General features: G+C 41.9%; 1 protein-coding gene across 4 annotated transcripts in view; it reads left to right on the forward strand.

Annotated features, from left to right (window-relative positions):
• LOC109868750 (protein Shroom3) overlaps positions 1-15,916 on the forward strand; it is a 128,945-nt gene that overhangs the window by 59,880 nt on the left and 53,149 nt on the right. For 3 of the 4 annotated variants that reach the window (XM_031802419.1, XM_031802421.1, XM_031802420.1), the window contains exon 3: positions 2,727-2,885. In XM_031802419.1, the coding sequence (XP_031658279.1) occupies positions 2,727-2,885 (159 nt within the window). Of the gene's footprint in view, positions 1-2,726; positions 2,886-15,137; positions 15,620-15,916 lie in introns of those variants that run through there. The other variant, XM_031802422.1, reaches the window with a different exon arrangement.

Genomic DNA, 15,916 nt, shown 5'->3' on the forward strand with positions numbered 1-15,916 from the left:
CGTTGTATGTTTTATGTTTTCAGCGTCTTCACTAGGCCAGAGGAGAATTCAATCATAGTTTATGACTTAAGCGATGGCCCCAACAAAATGTTGACGTTCTCACTACAGATGAATACAGAGATTGGGAACCTATGTAGTGTGTACCAACCCAGCATGAACTCTGTAGGTGTGTTACGACAGCAGCTACACTGGTAGTCTAGACTCTAGCTTAACCACCATACTAAAAAATCCACACAAGCCACTAGCCAGCCAGTCATATATCATGAGTTACAAGTTAAATTATAAAGTTATTATTTAAGAATTTAAGAACATTGAAGATAAATCACAATTGGCAAAATAAAACACTAAAATCCAGCTAAATAGCAGATTTACATCAATAATCAACATCAATGATCACCTGACAGCCTTCCCTATTTTACTGATGTCAATGTTTAAAACAAATATTATTATTTCACCTTTATTTAACCAGGTAGGATAGTTCACCTTTATTTAACCAGGTAGGATAGTTCACCTTTATTTAACCAGGTAGGATAGTTCACCTTTATTTAACCAGGTAGGATAGTTCACCTTTATTTAACCAGGTAGGATAGTGGAGAACACCTTTATTTAACCAGGTAGGATAGTTCACCTTTATTTAACCAGGTAGGCTAGTGGAGAACACCTTTATTTAACCAGGTAGGATAGTTCACCTTTATTTAACCAGGTAGGCTAGTGGAGAACACCTTTATTTAACCAGGTAGGATAGTTCACCTTTATTTAACCAGGTAGGCTAGTGGAGAACACCTTTATTTAACCAGGTAGGATAGTTCACCTTTATTTAACCAGGTAGGCTAGTGGAGAACACCTTTATTTAACCAGGTAGGATAGTTCACCTTTATTTAACCAGGTAGGCTAGTGGAGAACACCTTTATTTAACCAGGTAGGCTAGTTGAGAACTAGTTCTCATTAACAACTGCAACCTGGCCAAGATAAAGCAAAGCAGTGTGACACAGACAACAACACAGAGTTACACATGGAGTAAACAATAAACAAGCCAATAACACAATAAACAAGTCAGTGACACAGTAGAAAAAAAGAAAGTCTATATACAGTGTGTGCAAAAGGCATGAGGAGGTAGGCAATAAATAGGTCATAGGAGCGAATCTTTACAATTTAGCAGATTAACACTGGAGTGATAAATGAGCAGATGATTATGTGTAAGTAGTGATACTGGTGGGCAAAAGAGCAGAAAAGTAAATAAAATAAAAACAATATGGGATGAGGTAGGTAGAATGGGTGGGCTATTTACAGATGGACTATGTACAGCTGCAGTGATCGGTTAGCTGCTCAGATAGCTGATGTTTAAAGTTGGTGAGGGAAATAAAAGTCTCCAACTTCAGTGATTTTTTTGCAATTCGTTCCAGTCACTGGCAGCAGAGAACTGGAAGGAAGGGCGGCCAAATGAGGTGTTGGCTTTGTGGAGGATCAGTGAGATATACCTGCTGGAACGTATGCTATAGTTGGATGTTGTTATCGTGACCAGTGAACTGAGATAAGGTGGAGCTTTACCTAGCATAGACGTATAGATGACCTGGAGCCAGTGAGTCTGGCGACGAACATGTAGCGAGGGCCAGCCGACTAGAGCATACAGGTCGCAGTGGTGGGTGGTATAAGGTGCTTTAGTAACAAAACTGATGGCACTGTGATAGACTACATCCAGTTTGCTGAGTAGAGTATTGGAAGCTATTTTATAGATGACATCGCCGAAGTCGAGGATCGGTAGGATAGTCAGTTTTACTAGGGTAAGTTTAACTTACTAGGGTAATTTAGGTACTAGGGTAAGTTAGGGTAAGTTTGGCGGCGTGAGTGAAGGAGGCTTATATATTTAGAAGGTACTCTTAACTAGCTTGCTTAAAATTTGTGATGAGTGTGTCGTTGCAGAAATAAATAGATATAAAAAAAAAATTCTTTACAGAAGCAGTTGTATGTTTCTTTTTTGAGCACCTGTCCCCTGAAAGATCTACGACTCTGATTATGAGTCATATCCAGAACGAAATCCTTCCTCACCACATTGTTTGCACTCCCAGTCCTTATCTGTCCAATAAGAAGCAACCAACACATTTTTTTTCTTTCTTCCCAGCGCTCACAGTCCTTATCTGTCCAATAAGAAGCAACCAACACATTTTTTTTCTTTCTTCCCAGCGCTCACAGTCCTTATCTGTCCAATAACCAGGAAATCTCATAAGAGTTTTGTGTTTCCTCAAGCAGGTCCCATCTGAGTCAAAGGTGATCAATGGCCTTCATAGCCATATATATAAAAATAAAAACACCAGCAGGTGTTTTTTCACATATGCTGTTTTACAAAAACCTGGGCTGGTCTAGTGGGTTACTGCTGCTGCCTTTCAGACCAGGAGACCAACACTTCTTTACTGTCCTGATCATTACCACTATCCAATAAACAGGAAAAGGAGCAGTGTTTTTTTGCCAGTCAGGTGACTAAACCTAAACATGGATCAGCTCGTGCTTTCTAGTATGATAGTCCTACAGCATGTTGAGAGTCTGGCTTGGCACGTTGCCAACTACTAGATCCCACATTATAGCCTAGCCACCACATGTTGACGCTTGGTTAGTGTGGTGTGGGAAAATGTGTGGAAATGGTAAACCACATAATAACTAGTTGTCTCCTAGTTGTTGTCTCACCATGACAAGAGTCATGCTCCTGTTCTGTCCTTGTTTCTCCTCTATAGGGAGTCCTTCCCAGGCCAATGCTGTGATGAACCCACCCCTCTGACACTACCTTCCATCGCCCCTCCCTTGGACCACCTCGCCCCCCCCTCCAGCCACGGACCCCCGAAGGAGACCCGTGGAGGATGTCCTGGAGGAGTTAAACTACGCATCAAGAACAGGTCGGTCCTGGTCCGGTTTCTGTATGTCTCCATGGGCCAGTTTCCTGGCCACGGACATTATTTTAGATTCTCCTCGACTGTCTAGTTTTTATTTTGGTGATTGTTAGTTCTCAAAGATGATCTTATTAAATATATATATATATATAGTTACATTATCTTTTCTACATACTTTTTTTATCTGGTTTTAGTCGTTTAAGTTTACAAACGCTTTACCATCCAGAATTATTTATTTATTTATTACTTTTACCCCTTTTTTCTCCAGAATTTTGTGATATCCAATTGGTAGTTAGTCTTGCACTCCTTCTTGGTAATTTCTCACATGGAATAGCCTTCATGTCTCAGAACAAGAATAGACTGCCGAGTTTCAGAAGAAAGTTATTTGTTTCTGGCCATTTTGAGCCTGTAATTGAACCCACAAATGCTGATACTCCAGATACTCAACTAGTCTAAAGAAGGACAGTTTTATTGCTTCTTTAATCAGAAACAACTGTTTCAGCTGTGCTAACATAATTGCAAAAGGGTTTTCTAATGATCATTTAGCCTTTTAAAATGATCAACTTGGATTAGCTAACACAACGTGCCATTGGAACACAGGAGTGATGGTTGCTGATAATGGGCCTCTGTACACCTATGTAGATATTCCATAAAAAATCTGCCGTTTTCAGCTACAATAGACATTTACAACATTAACAATGTCTACACTGTATTTCGGATCAATTTGATGTTATTTTAATGGACATTTCTAAGTGACCCAAACTTTTCACCGGTAGTGTATACTGTATATCTACACAGTACCAGTTAAATGTTTTAACATGCCGACTCATTCAAGGGTTTTCCTTTTTTTTATGCTATTTTCTACATTGTAGAATAATAGTGAAGACATCGAAACTATGAAATAACATATATGGAATCATGTAGTAACCAAAAAAGTGTTAAACAAATCAAAATATAGTTTATATTTGAGATTCTTCAAAGTAGCCACCCTTTGCCTTGGCGACAGCTTTAATTAAATGTAAACTACATTGAAACCTGTTTTTGATTTATCATTATGGGGTGTTGTGTGTCGACTGCTGAGGATGTTTATTTATTTAATCCTTTTTAGAATAAGGCTGTAACATAACAAAATGTTGAAAAAGTCAAGGGGTCTGAATACTTTCAGAAGGTACTGTATATGCGGAGAGAGCGAGATGGGGAAAGAGAGAGAGAGAGAGAGAGCGAGGGAGATGGGGAGAGTGAGATATCAAGACAAACCGAGAAAAAGAGATTTAGAGAGAAATAAATTAGAGAAAAAGGTCAAAAGGTCAGATATTTATAGCTCTCTGCCCTGTCACCGTATCCTGTCTGCTTCAGGAAGAGAAGGTGTTTTGTCCCAAATTGCACCCTATTCCCTATAATAGTGCATTACTCTAGACCAGAGCCCTGTTTAAAAGTAGTGCACTTGACAAGAAATAGGGTGCTATTTTGGGACACAGAAAAGGAAGATATGATCTTAGGGATGCATCATTATTATGACCACTTCCTCCTCCGTGTGTCTCACGCCGCTCGGGAACATGAAACAGAGGGGAATTTACTCAGGAACTAAAGGCTGACTCTCTCCACTGGCGCGTCTCTCTTCTTGTGCGCTTTCCAAACTCTCACCAGTTGAGAGCGCTTCATTTTCCACTTTGAAAATGTTTACTGGTGCTTTCACAAGTTAAAAAGGATATTTGTTAAATCCATATTTCGTATTATTCTACTATGATTGCTAGCGTTTGACCATTCCATGCCCTTGCCGTTTTTCTGATTCATGTTTGATACAGGTTACATTGTTACGTTTTCATTTTCCTCTTCTGATGTTTATAGTGCACATCAGCGTTCGCAACACTCACGAGGGAGAAGTTATTATGTCACGAGGGAGAAGTTATTATGTCACGAGGGAGAAGTTAAGTTATTATGTCACGAGGGAGAAGTTATTATGTCACGAGGGAGAAGTTATTATGTCACGAGGGAGAAGTTATTATGTCACGAGGGAGAAGTTATTATGTCACGAGGGAGAAGTTATTATGTCACGAGGGAGAAGTTATTATGTCACGAGGGAGAAGCTATTATGTCGTGAGGGAGAAGTTATTATGTCATGAGGAGAAGTTATTATGTCATGAGGGAGAAGTTATTATGTCACGAGGGAGAAGTTATTATGTCGCGAGGGAAAAGCTATTATGTCGTGAGGGAGAAGTTATTATGTCGCGAGGGAGAAGTTATTATGTCATGAGGGAGAAGTTATTATGTCATGAGGAGAAGTTATTATGTAACGAGGGAGAAGTTATTATGTAACGAGGGAGAAGTTATTATGTCGTGAGGGAGAAGTTATTATGTCGTGAGGGAGAAGTTATTATGTCACGAGGGAGAAGTTATTATGTCATGAGGGAGAAGTTATTATGTCACGAGGGAGAAGTTATTATGTCGCGAGGGAAAAGCTATTATGTCGTGAGGGAGAAGTTATTATGTCGCGAGGGAGAAGTTATTATGTCATGAGGGAGAAGTTATTATGTCATGAGGAGAAGTTATTATGTAACGAGGGAGAAGTTATTATGTAACGAGGGAGAAGTTATTATGTCGTGAGGGAGAAGTTATTATGTCGTGAGGGAGAAGTTATTATGTCACGAGGGAGAAGTTATTATGTCATGAGGGAGAAGTTATTATGTCATGAGGGAGAAGTTATGTCGTGAGGGAGAAGTTATGTCGTGAGGGAGAAGTTATTATGTCATGAGGGAGAAGTTATTATGTCGCGAGGGAGAAGCTATTATGTCGTGAGGGAGAAGCTATTATGTCATGAGGAGAAGTTATTATGTCATGAGGGAGAAGTTATTATGTCATGAGGGAGAAGTTATTATGTCACGAGGGAGAAGTTATTATGTCACGAGGGAGAAGTTATTATGTCACGAGGGAGAAGTTATTATGTCACGAGGGAGAAGTTATTATGTCATGAGGGAGAAGTTATTATGTCATGAGGGAGAAGTTATGTCGTGAGGGAGAAGTTATGTCGTGAGGGAGAAGTTATGTCGTGAGGGAGAAGTTATGTCGTGAGGGAGAAGTTATTATGTCGTGAGGGATAAGTTATTATGTCACAAGGGAGAAGTTATTATGTCACGAGGGAGAAGTTATGTCGTGAGGGAGAAGTTATTATGTCATGAGGGAGACGTTATGCTCATTTTATTTTGTATTTATTTGTTTAGTTCTGGAAGCTTCTCAGGCTGCGTCTTGTCACTGTGAACATAGACGTACCTGGCCGACACCTCAGAATAGGTGTGGACAAAGGTATTTAAGTGCCCATTTGGCTATGCTCTGGTCAGTTGGGTTTTGGTAATCATTAGGGGAGGCTGTATCACAGCCTGGTAGACCACACCTGTGTCTTGTTGGTAAAGACAGGTTTTGCCTGCTTATAGGTTTTTTTGCCACTGTGTACGTTTCCTGTCCTCTGGTTGTGTGGCATCCTGGTTGGGAAAACTGTTAGCATTAGTCACTGGCTTGAACTTATAAAGAAATCAGTGTGTGTTTTGATAGTCATTGTGTGTGTAAAGGCTGATTGTACCATATCGTTGCTGTGTTTGACTACTGAGTTAGCGTAGCTTATGACTCCATATCGTTACTGTGTTTGACTACTGAGTTAGCGTAGCTTAGGACTCCATATCGTTACTGTGTTTGACTACTGAGTTAGCGTAGCTTATGACTCCATATCGTTACTGTGTTTGACTACTGAGTTAGCGTAGCTTAGGACTCCATATCACTGATGTGTTTGACTACTGGAGTTAGCGTAGCTTAGGCCTCCATATCGTTACTGTGTTTGACTGCTAGAGTTAGCGTAGCTTAGGACTCCATATCGTTGCTGTGTTTGACTACTGAGTTAGCGTAGCTTATGACTCCATATCGTTACTGTGTTTGACTACTGAGTTAGCGTAGCTTAGGACTCCATATCGTTACTGTGTTTGACTACTAGAGTTAGCGTAGCTTAGGACTCCATATCGTTACTGTGTTTGACTACTGAGTTAGCGTAGCTTAAGACTCCATATCACTGATGTGTTTGACTACTGGAGTTAGCGTAGCTTAGGACTCCATATCGTTACTGTGTTTGACTGCTAGAGTTAGCGTAGCTTAGGACTCCATATCGTTTCCATTCTCCTCTATCCTCATCACAACAGAACCGTTTCCATCCACCTCTATCCTCATCACACCAGAACCGTTTCCATCCTCATCACAACAGACCCGTTTCCATCCTCATCACAACAGAACCGTTTCCATTCTCCTCCATCCTCATCACAACAGAACCGATTCTATTCTCCTCCATTCTCATCACAACAGAACCGATTCCATTCTCCTCCATCCTCATCACAACAGAACCGTTTCCATTCTCCTCTATCCTCATCACACCAGAACCGTTTCCATCCTCATCACAACAGAACCGATTCCATTCTCCTCCATCCTCATCACAACAGAACCGTTTCCATTCTCCTCTATCCTCATCACACCAGAACCGTTTCCATCCTCATCACAACAGAACCGTTTCCATTCTCCTCCATCCTCATCACAACAGAACCGTTTCCATTCTCCTCCATCCTCATCACAACAGAACCGATTCTATTCTCCTCCATCCTCATCACAACAGAACAGTTTTAAGAGTTCCTCTGTGCATAAATAAAAGCAGAGCTCTGTGCAAACAGGCAGAAAGTCTATAAATACGACCTCAGAAACAGATCAGTCGTTGAGTTTCACATCCTAATATGGCTGTCCCGTTAAGTTGATTTCACGTGACGTAGGGGAGTGTAGCGCCGGCCGTTTCAGTTGGTTCCGTTTCAGTGGAATGTTCAAAGTGAACTGAATAATTCAAACAATGTTCTAGACGTTCTGTATCTTTTCTGTTGTCTCTCTGTGTGTCCAAAATGGCACTCTGTTCCCTCTGTTCCCTATATAGTGCACTAAAATGGTGCACTTTAAAGGAAACAGGATGCCATTGGGGATACAGACACTGATAAATAGATGGATGTTATTGGAGGACTTGTGGAGGCATTGCCATGGAGACCGCCCGTAATACCATGGCACCGTAGTTTCACTGTGTACACAACACTACCACCCAGATCTCTCTGTGTATACCTAGGCTAGGGCCTCGCTGTGTTACGGCTCTGCAGTGCACAGTATGTAGAGTGAAAAAAGGACCTACTGAGAATTTAGAAGCTTTGGCTTCTGTGTAAACTGGCCCTTTACTGTGGGAGCAGAGCAGACTGGTTGGACCTTAGTTTCTCCATCTACTGTATGTCAGATGGTAGTTTGAATTTAGAACTCAGTTGCTATGGGTGACCTTTGTTATCTTACATGGGATATTCTAGAGTTTACTGAAGATTCTCTCTCAGAATGTAAACAGTTCTAGAATCAGGAAATCTTTAATGAAATATTAAATGCAGACAAGCTTTACACTGAATGTACAAAACATTAGGAACACCTTCTTAATATTCAGTTGCACCCCCTTTTGCCCTCAGAACAGCCTCAATTCGTCGGGGCATGGACTACAAGGTGTTGAAAGCGTTCTACAGGGACGCTGGCCCATGTTGACTCCAATGCTTCCCACAGTTGTGTCAAGTTGACTGGATGTTCTTTGGGTGGTGGACCATTCTTGATACACACGGGAAACTGTTGAGAGTGAAAAACCCAGCAGAGTTGCAGTTCTTGACACACACAAACCGGTGGCACCTACTACCATAACCGGTTTAAAGGCACTTACAGATTTTGTCTTGTCCATTCACCCTCTGAATGGCACACATACACAATCCACGTCTCAAGGCTTAAAAATCTTTCTTTAACCCTGTCTCCTCCCCTTCATCTACACTGATTGAAGTGGATTTAACAGGTGACATCAATAAGGGGTCGTAGTTTTCACCTGGTCGGTCTGTCATGGAAAGATGATCCTAATGTTATGTCCGCTCAGTGTATATTTATCCCTTGTGATCAGTCTGAGGTTAGGCCCATAGATAGAACTATATATATGGTATATCTCTGTGGTTATAGAACTATATATGGTATATCTCTGTGGTTATATATATAGAACTATATATATGGTATATCTCTATGGTTATATATATAGAACTATATATATGGTATATCTCTATGGTTATATATATAGAACTATATATATCTCTATGGTTATAGATATAGAACTATATATATGGTATATCTCTATGGTTATATATATAGAACTATATATATATGGTATATCTCTATGGTTATACAACTATATATATGGTATATCTCTATAGTTATAGATATAGAACTATATATATGGTATATCTCTATAGTTATACAACTATATATATGGTATATCCCTATGGTTATATAACTATATATATGGTATATCCCTATGGTTATAGAACTATATATATGGTATATCTCTATGGCTATAGATATAGAACTATATATATGGTATATCCCTATGGTTATATAACTATATATATGGTATATCTCTATGGCTATAGAACTATATATATGGTATATCCCTATGGTTATATAACTATATATATGGTATATCCCTATGGTTATAGAACTATATATATGGTATATCTCTATGGTTATAGAACTATATATATGGTATATCTCTATGGCTATAGATATAGAACTATATATATGGTATATCCCTATGGTTATATAACTATATATATGGTATATCTCTATGGCTATAGAACTATATATATGGTATATCCCTATGGTTATAGAACTATATATATGGTATATCTCTATGGCTATAGAACTATATATATGGTATATCTCTATGGCTATAGAACTATATATATGGTATATCTCTATGGCTATAGAACTATATATATGGTATATCTCTATGGCTATAGAACTATATATATGGTATATCTCTATGGCTATAGAACTATATATATGGTATATCTCTATGGCTATAGAACTATATATATGGTATATCTCTATGGTTATAGATATAGAACTATATATATGGTATATCTCTATGGCTATAGATATAGAACTATATATATGGTATATCTCTATGGCTATAGAACTATATATATGGTATATCTCTATGGTTGGGCCTAGATCGTACTCTGTTTAAAGATTTACAGTTGTAAGTGGAATGCCTCACCTCTCTTCACAAAGCCTTTCATTGTTAGATAAACACCATGGATCAGCATGACTGTTCCTGGTTGGACGGCTTCCCAGCTCATTGTTAGAGGCAAAAACCAGTAACACAATACTGGATGATGTGATTTGACCACTCCTCAACCAAGCCTAGATGTAATGTGTAGGCCTACATCTGTGCCTGAAGAGTGAAGACAACCAAGCCCGAAACAAGATGGTCAGTATAGCTATGTTGTCTAGTTGACGGACAGGGAGATAGGTTAGTGGTCGGAGTGGTGTTATCTTGTGGGAGCATTTTGCCTTTTTTTACTTTGTCTGAGACTCAAAGTTGTCTTCAGGGTGTCTACTATAGTTAGTCAGGATTTCAGAAGGTTATTATGAATTCCAACCATGCATTGTAAAGAGTGCCAGACAGACAGTTGGTGCATTCTGGTCCCAAGATGTCGCTGCTGCCTCCCCGTAGGGCCAGTGAGGCTCATCTCATGGTCATGACGTTAGTTTGGTATCCCATAAGCCCCTTTGTGCTAGCCTGTTATCAGATAGTTCTAAGCAGTTGGCCATGCTCTGATAACGACGGTGGGGGGGGTGGGGGCAAATGGGGCCAAGTGGGGCCAGAGATGGACCTGTACAGCCTGGGCTAGGGGTTTAGAGGGACCTTTATGGCGGTTGGGCAGGGGGAAGGAACAGGGGGCTTAGGCAGGAAGTGGGCCATTGGGCCCTCAGGGGACAAATACACACACGTCCTTCGTCCCTCCCTGACGTCCCTCCCTGACGTCCCTCCCTGCTCTGCTGTCTGTTCTCTCTCTGAGCCATGGGCACACATAGTTCCCTTATCTATCTCTCGCTATTTCTCTTTTTTTTTTCTCTCTCTCTCTCTCTCTCTCTCTCTCTCTCTCTCTCTCTCTCTCTGTCTCTCTCTCTCTCTCTCTCTCTCTCTCTCTCTGTCTCTGTCTGCTCTCTCTCTATGTCCCCTCTCTGTTCCCTCTCTTTCTCTCTCTGTTCCCTCTCTCTCTCTCTCTCTCACTGCTCCTCCTCTCCTCCTCCTCCTCCTGGTCTGGTCAGACAGTTCAGTGTTGACCTGCTCCTCTCTCCTCATCTTCCTCCTGGTCTGGTACAGTGTTGACCTGGTCCTCTCTCCTCATCTTCCTCCTGGTCTGGTACAGTGTTGACCTGCTCCTCTCTCCTCATCTTCCTCCTGGTCTGGTACAGTGTTGAGATGCTCCTCTCTCCTCATCTTCCTCCTGGTCTGGTACAGTGTTGAGATGCTACTCTTTCTTCCTCTCTCTTTCCTCCTCCATCCTCTCCTCTACCATCCATCTAATCCCTCTCCAATTTCAGTTTCCTCTCAGATCAAAAGATCATCCAGGAAGACTGTTCGTTCCCACAGTGCAGATAAGGTTTCTGTTCCGAGACACACCCTGTGTGTCTGTCTCTCTGTGACTCTCCATGGCCTGCCCACAGATCCCAGAGAATAGCCTTTCAATGGGTGGGGATGATGATGTTGAGAAAGAAACCAGCCCTAAGATGTTTCTGTTTCTCTGAATGTGTGTCTCAAATGGGATTCTATGACCTATATAGTAGTCCACTACTACCAGAGCCCTCTGAGCCCAGGTCAAAGGTAGTGGACTTTTTAGGTAATAGGGTTTCATTTGGGCCTCAAGGCCCCCTCTGTCCTCTGCCTCTCTGACAGCCCCTCTTCTCTCTCTTTTTTCTCCACACTCCGGACTTGAAATTCCCAAAGGTTGGGTTTCATGGGAGTGTCGGCGGGGAGAACCTGAGGGATTATGGGACAGCACGGACATCCGTCCCTTTGTAGAAGATCGAATTGGGTGACATGGCTGTTCACTAGCTTTGTTACACACTTCAGTTCCTATTCTCAGGCGTGTGTGTGTGTGTGTGTGTGTGTGTGTGTGTATTAATCCGTAGTGTATGTTGTCATCTAGTCGGCTACTTCACAAACAGAGATCCAATCCTTCCCTAGGGCTGTTACAGTGATCGTATTACCGCCACACCGGCGGTCACGAGTCATGACGGCAGTCAAATTCCACATGACCGTTTAGTCACAGTAGTTCGTCTTCTCCATGCTCTGATGCTGATCATTAGTAGCCTACCAAACTTGCTAACGGCCTGGTACTCAGCGCTCTATTGTCCCTCTAATCACTCTGACATCAATGCAAATGTAATGAAAATCTAATAAAACACTTCATGATGTTGCTCATGTTGCGCAACATTTCTATAGGCTGTGCAAATGCGAGAGAAAACAGTTTTGATGGCCTCTATTAAAAAGTGGAGGATCCCATCAGCTTTCTATAGGCTAGGCCTACTATATTTATGTCTCAACTTTCCTAATATTAAACACATTGCTTGTCTTTACAACAGGGGTAGAGCCTAGCTAGATAGAATGAAAATGAACCACAGGAAACGTGTTCTCCATTTGCTATTTAAGTGCATAGGTGACATGTCTTTTATTTTATTTTTTTGAGAAAAGTGCATGATAGTGGTCCATTCTAAATCAAAACAAATTTCACAAATATATTAGTTAGTATATGTAAAGACATGATTAAATCAAGAATAGTCTGATTAGTGAAAATATTAGCCTATCACTCGTGCAGTAAGAATATTAGTCAATCACTCGTGCAGTAAGAATATTAGCCAATCACTCGTGCAGGTCGAATATTAGTCAATCACTCGTGCAGTAAGAATATTAGCCTATCACTCGTGCAGTAAGGCAAGACAACACGCATGCCTTTTTTTGGCGACTTTTTCAAATCATAGTCACACACCTCATGTAGTCTAGCCCATAGTCCTATAAGGTTAGTATCACACCTCATGTAGCCTTGCCCATAGTCCTATAAGGTTAGTATCACACCTCATGTATCCTAGCCCATAGTCCTATAAGGTTAGTATCACACCTCATGTATCCTAGCCCATAGTCCTATAAGGTTAGTATCACACCTCATGTAGTCTAGCCCATAGTCCTATAAGGTTAGTATCACACCTCATGTAGCCTAGCCCATAGTCCTATAAGGTTAGTATCACACCTCATGTAGTCTAGCCCATAGTCCTATAAGGTTAGTATCATACCTCATGTAGCCTAGCCCATAGTCCTATAAGGTTAGTATCACACCTCATGTAGTCTAGCCCATAGTCCTATAAGGTTAGTATCATACCTCATGTAGTCTAGCCCATAGTCCTATAAGGTTAGTATCACACCTCATGTAGCCTAGCCCATAGTCCTATAAGGTTAGTATCACACCTCATGTAGCCTAGCCCATAGTCCTATAAGGTTAGTATCACACCTCATGTATCCTAGCCCATAGGCCTATAAGGTTAGTATCACACCTCATGTAGCCTAGCCCATAGTCCTATAAGGTTAGTATCACACCTCATGTGTGGGGTTTAGAGCCTACCTGGCATACGGACGTGGAACATGCTTCTAGCCTACTGCTGTGTTGCTGCATTGCTTACAATGTGAAGAAATAGCCCAATAGTTGATCAACACTTAAAGCTAAAGGATCTCGTCTAGTTGCGTCAGGCTCGTTGCTTAAAACAGTTTTTTCTTTTTTGATTCTAGTGGTTGTATTAATAGACAATGTTTAAATATTTATTTCCAACACAGAATAAGAATAGGTCAACTGTTGTACTACGGGGGTTTTAGTAGATTGACTTAGGCTAGCGCTTTTTGCTGTTCGTTAGGCCTGCAGATCTTGTTGTCTGACGAAAAGTAAATATGGACAGTTCTTTCAACATGTGCCTCATGCATCACGCAGCCTGAATGAAAACATACAGCCCAACATTTGTATCACAACTAAAGTTACATAAATAACTGTACATTTCTTTGTTAACAACTCAACACAGAATAGCCAAACTGTGCGCACTCCCTCAAATAATGTGGAGAGAAAACGTCCTTTCTATATTATTCAGCTATGTTCAATTGTATTCTTCATACTATAAAATAATGGCACGAAATTATAAGCAAATCTCGTCCGCTAAACGAACTAGTCGTAGCCCACAGCCATATGGCATAGCCAGATCAGGACCTAACATAAGGACAACTCAGAGTATGATATTCTATTTCTTCTTAACTGCTGTTTGACTTGACATGAAACTAGACTAGAGGTTTAATCCCAGTGCTGAGCTAGTGTTGGAGCAGCTCATTCTTCGTTTCAAAATGGAGCGGAGCTCTAGCAAAGCATGTCTACTCCATAGCACGCTCTCTAGCGCCCCCCCCCCCCCCCCCCCCAGCAGCTCATTCTTCGTTTCAAAATGGAGCGGAGCTCTAGCAAAGCACGTCTACTCCATAGCACGCTCTCTAGCGCCCCCCCCCCCCCCCCCCCCAGCAGCTCATTCTTCGTTTCAAAATGGAGCGGAGCTCTAGCAAAGCACGTCTACTCCATAGCACGCTCTCTAGCGCCCCCCAGCAGCTCATTCTTGTATGGCACGTGTTTGTAGAATGTTCAAGTCCCCTATTGACTGAGGTGAATGAAGATACAACAAGGTGATCATGGGTTGGAGTCAGTTTGGCTTGTTTTTTTTGTGTTTTTACTGTTCTCCAAATAGAGTTTTAAACTGTGTAGAAATGCTGTAAATGATAAAACAAATCCATGGGCTCTTGTCTAAAGTAGTGCACTATACAGGGAAGAGGCCCTGGTCTAAAGTAGTGCACTATACAGGGAAGAGGCCCTGGTCTAAAGTAGTGCTCTGTAAAGGGAATGGGGTGCCATTTTGGGCACAGACAGAATTGAAAAAGAGAAGAGGAGAGATGGGGCCATAGAGAGTGTCTTTGTTCTGTTCTGTGAATGTGTGACCACATGTTATCATGTGTTCTGTTTCCCCTCCCAGCGTTCAAATTCATTTCTGGGCTTTGGACATTCAATAAGGACTCAGTTTGACTCTCTCTCTCTCTATCCAACTCCCTCTCTCTCTCCCTCTCTCTCTCTCCCTCTCTCTCTCTCTCCCTCTCTCTCTCTCTCTCTCTCTCTCTCTCTATCCAACTCCCTCTCTCTCCCTCTCTCTCCCTCTCTCTCTGTCTGTCTCTCTCTCTCTCTCACACACTCTATCCAACGCCCTCTCTCTCTCTCTCTCTCTCCCTCTCCCTCTCTCTCCCTCTCTCTCTCTCTGTCTCTCTCTCTCTCTCTCTCTCTCTCTCTCACACACTCTATCCAACGCCCTCTCTCTCTCTCTCTCTCTCCCTCTGTCTCCCTCTCTCTCTGTTAGTTCCCAGTGCCCCTGTACTGAGCATCTCAGGGCAGGATGTTTATTTCATGCTTTATCATACGTTAGCGAGGTAATAACGTTTAATTGCGTGCTTGTTTAACAACCTCCTTCGCTAGCCTGTCACGCCGGCCTCTGCCCACCAACTGCCATTTTGGAGTTTGGTATTGAGCGGCAGAGGACGTTAGAGGACGAAGCAGGGTATCAGGTCGTACCATGGAGCTGCTTGGGGTCTTTTACAGGAGGAAGCTCTGGAGGAAACAGAAAGGGGATGTAGGTCTGGGGACAGAGACAGGGGGTCTGGGGCGGTCAGACAGGGCGCTGTGCAAGTCCCCTTCTGAGACCAGCGTCAACCACCTGGCCACCGGACTCATCTCCAAGGTGCTACGCTTCACCAGGTAACACGGGGGGGGGGGGGGGGGGGGTTTGGTTGGGTTTAAGGTAACAGAAACTGAGTGTTGGGCTTAGTACTAAAGTTAACTTGACTCCACTTCACGACTTGGACTTGACTCAAGTCTTAACCCGTTTGAATGAGAGTGTCTTGGTCCCACCTAGGGTAACATCCTGGGCTGGCTCCAGGCATCATTTTTAATTTTTTTTATTTTACCAGGCAAGTCAGTTAAGAACAAATTCTTATTTTCAATGACGGCCTGGGAACAGTGGGTTAACTGCCTGTTCAGGGGCAGAATGACAGA

This window comes from Oncorhynchus kisutch, linkage group LG23, assembly GCF_002021735.2.
Source record: "Oncorhynchus kisutch isolate 150728-3 linkage group LG23, Okis_V2, whole genome shotgun sequence".
In the NCBI taxonomy this organism is placed as follows: Eukaryota; Metazoa; Chordata; class Actinopteri; order Salmoniformes; family Salmonidae; genus Oncorhynchus; species Oncorhynchus kisutch.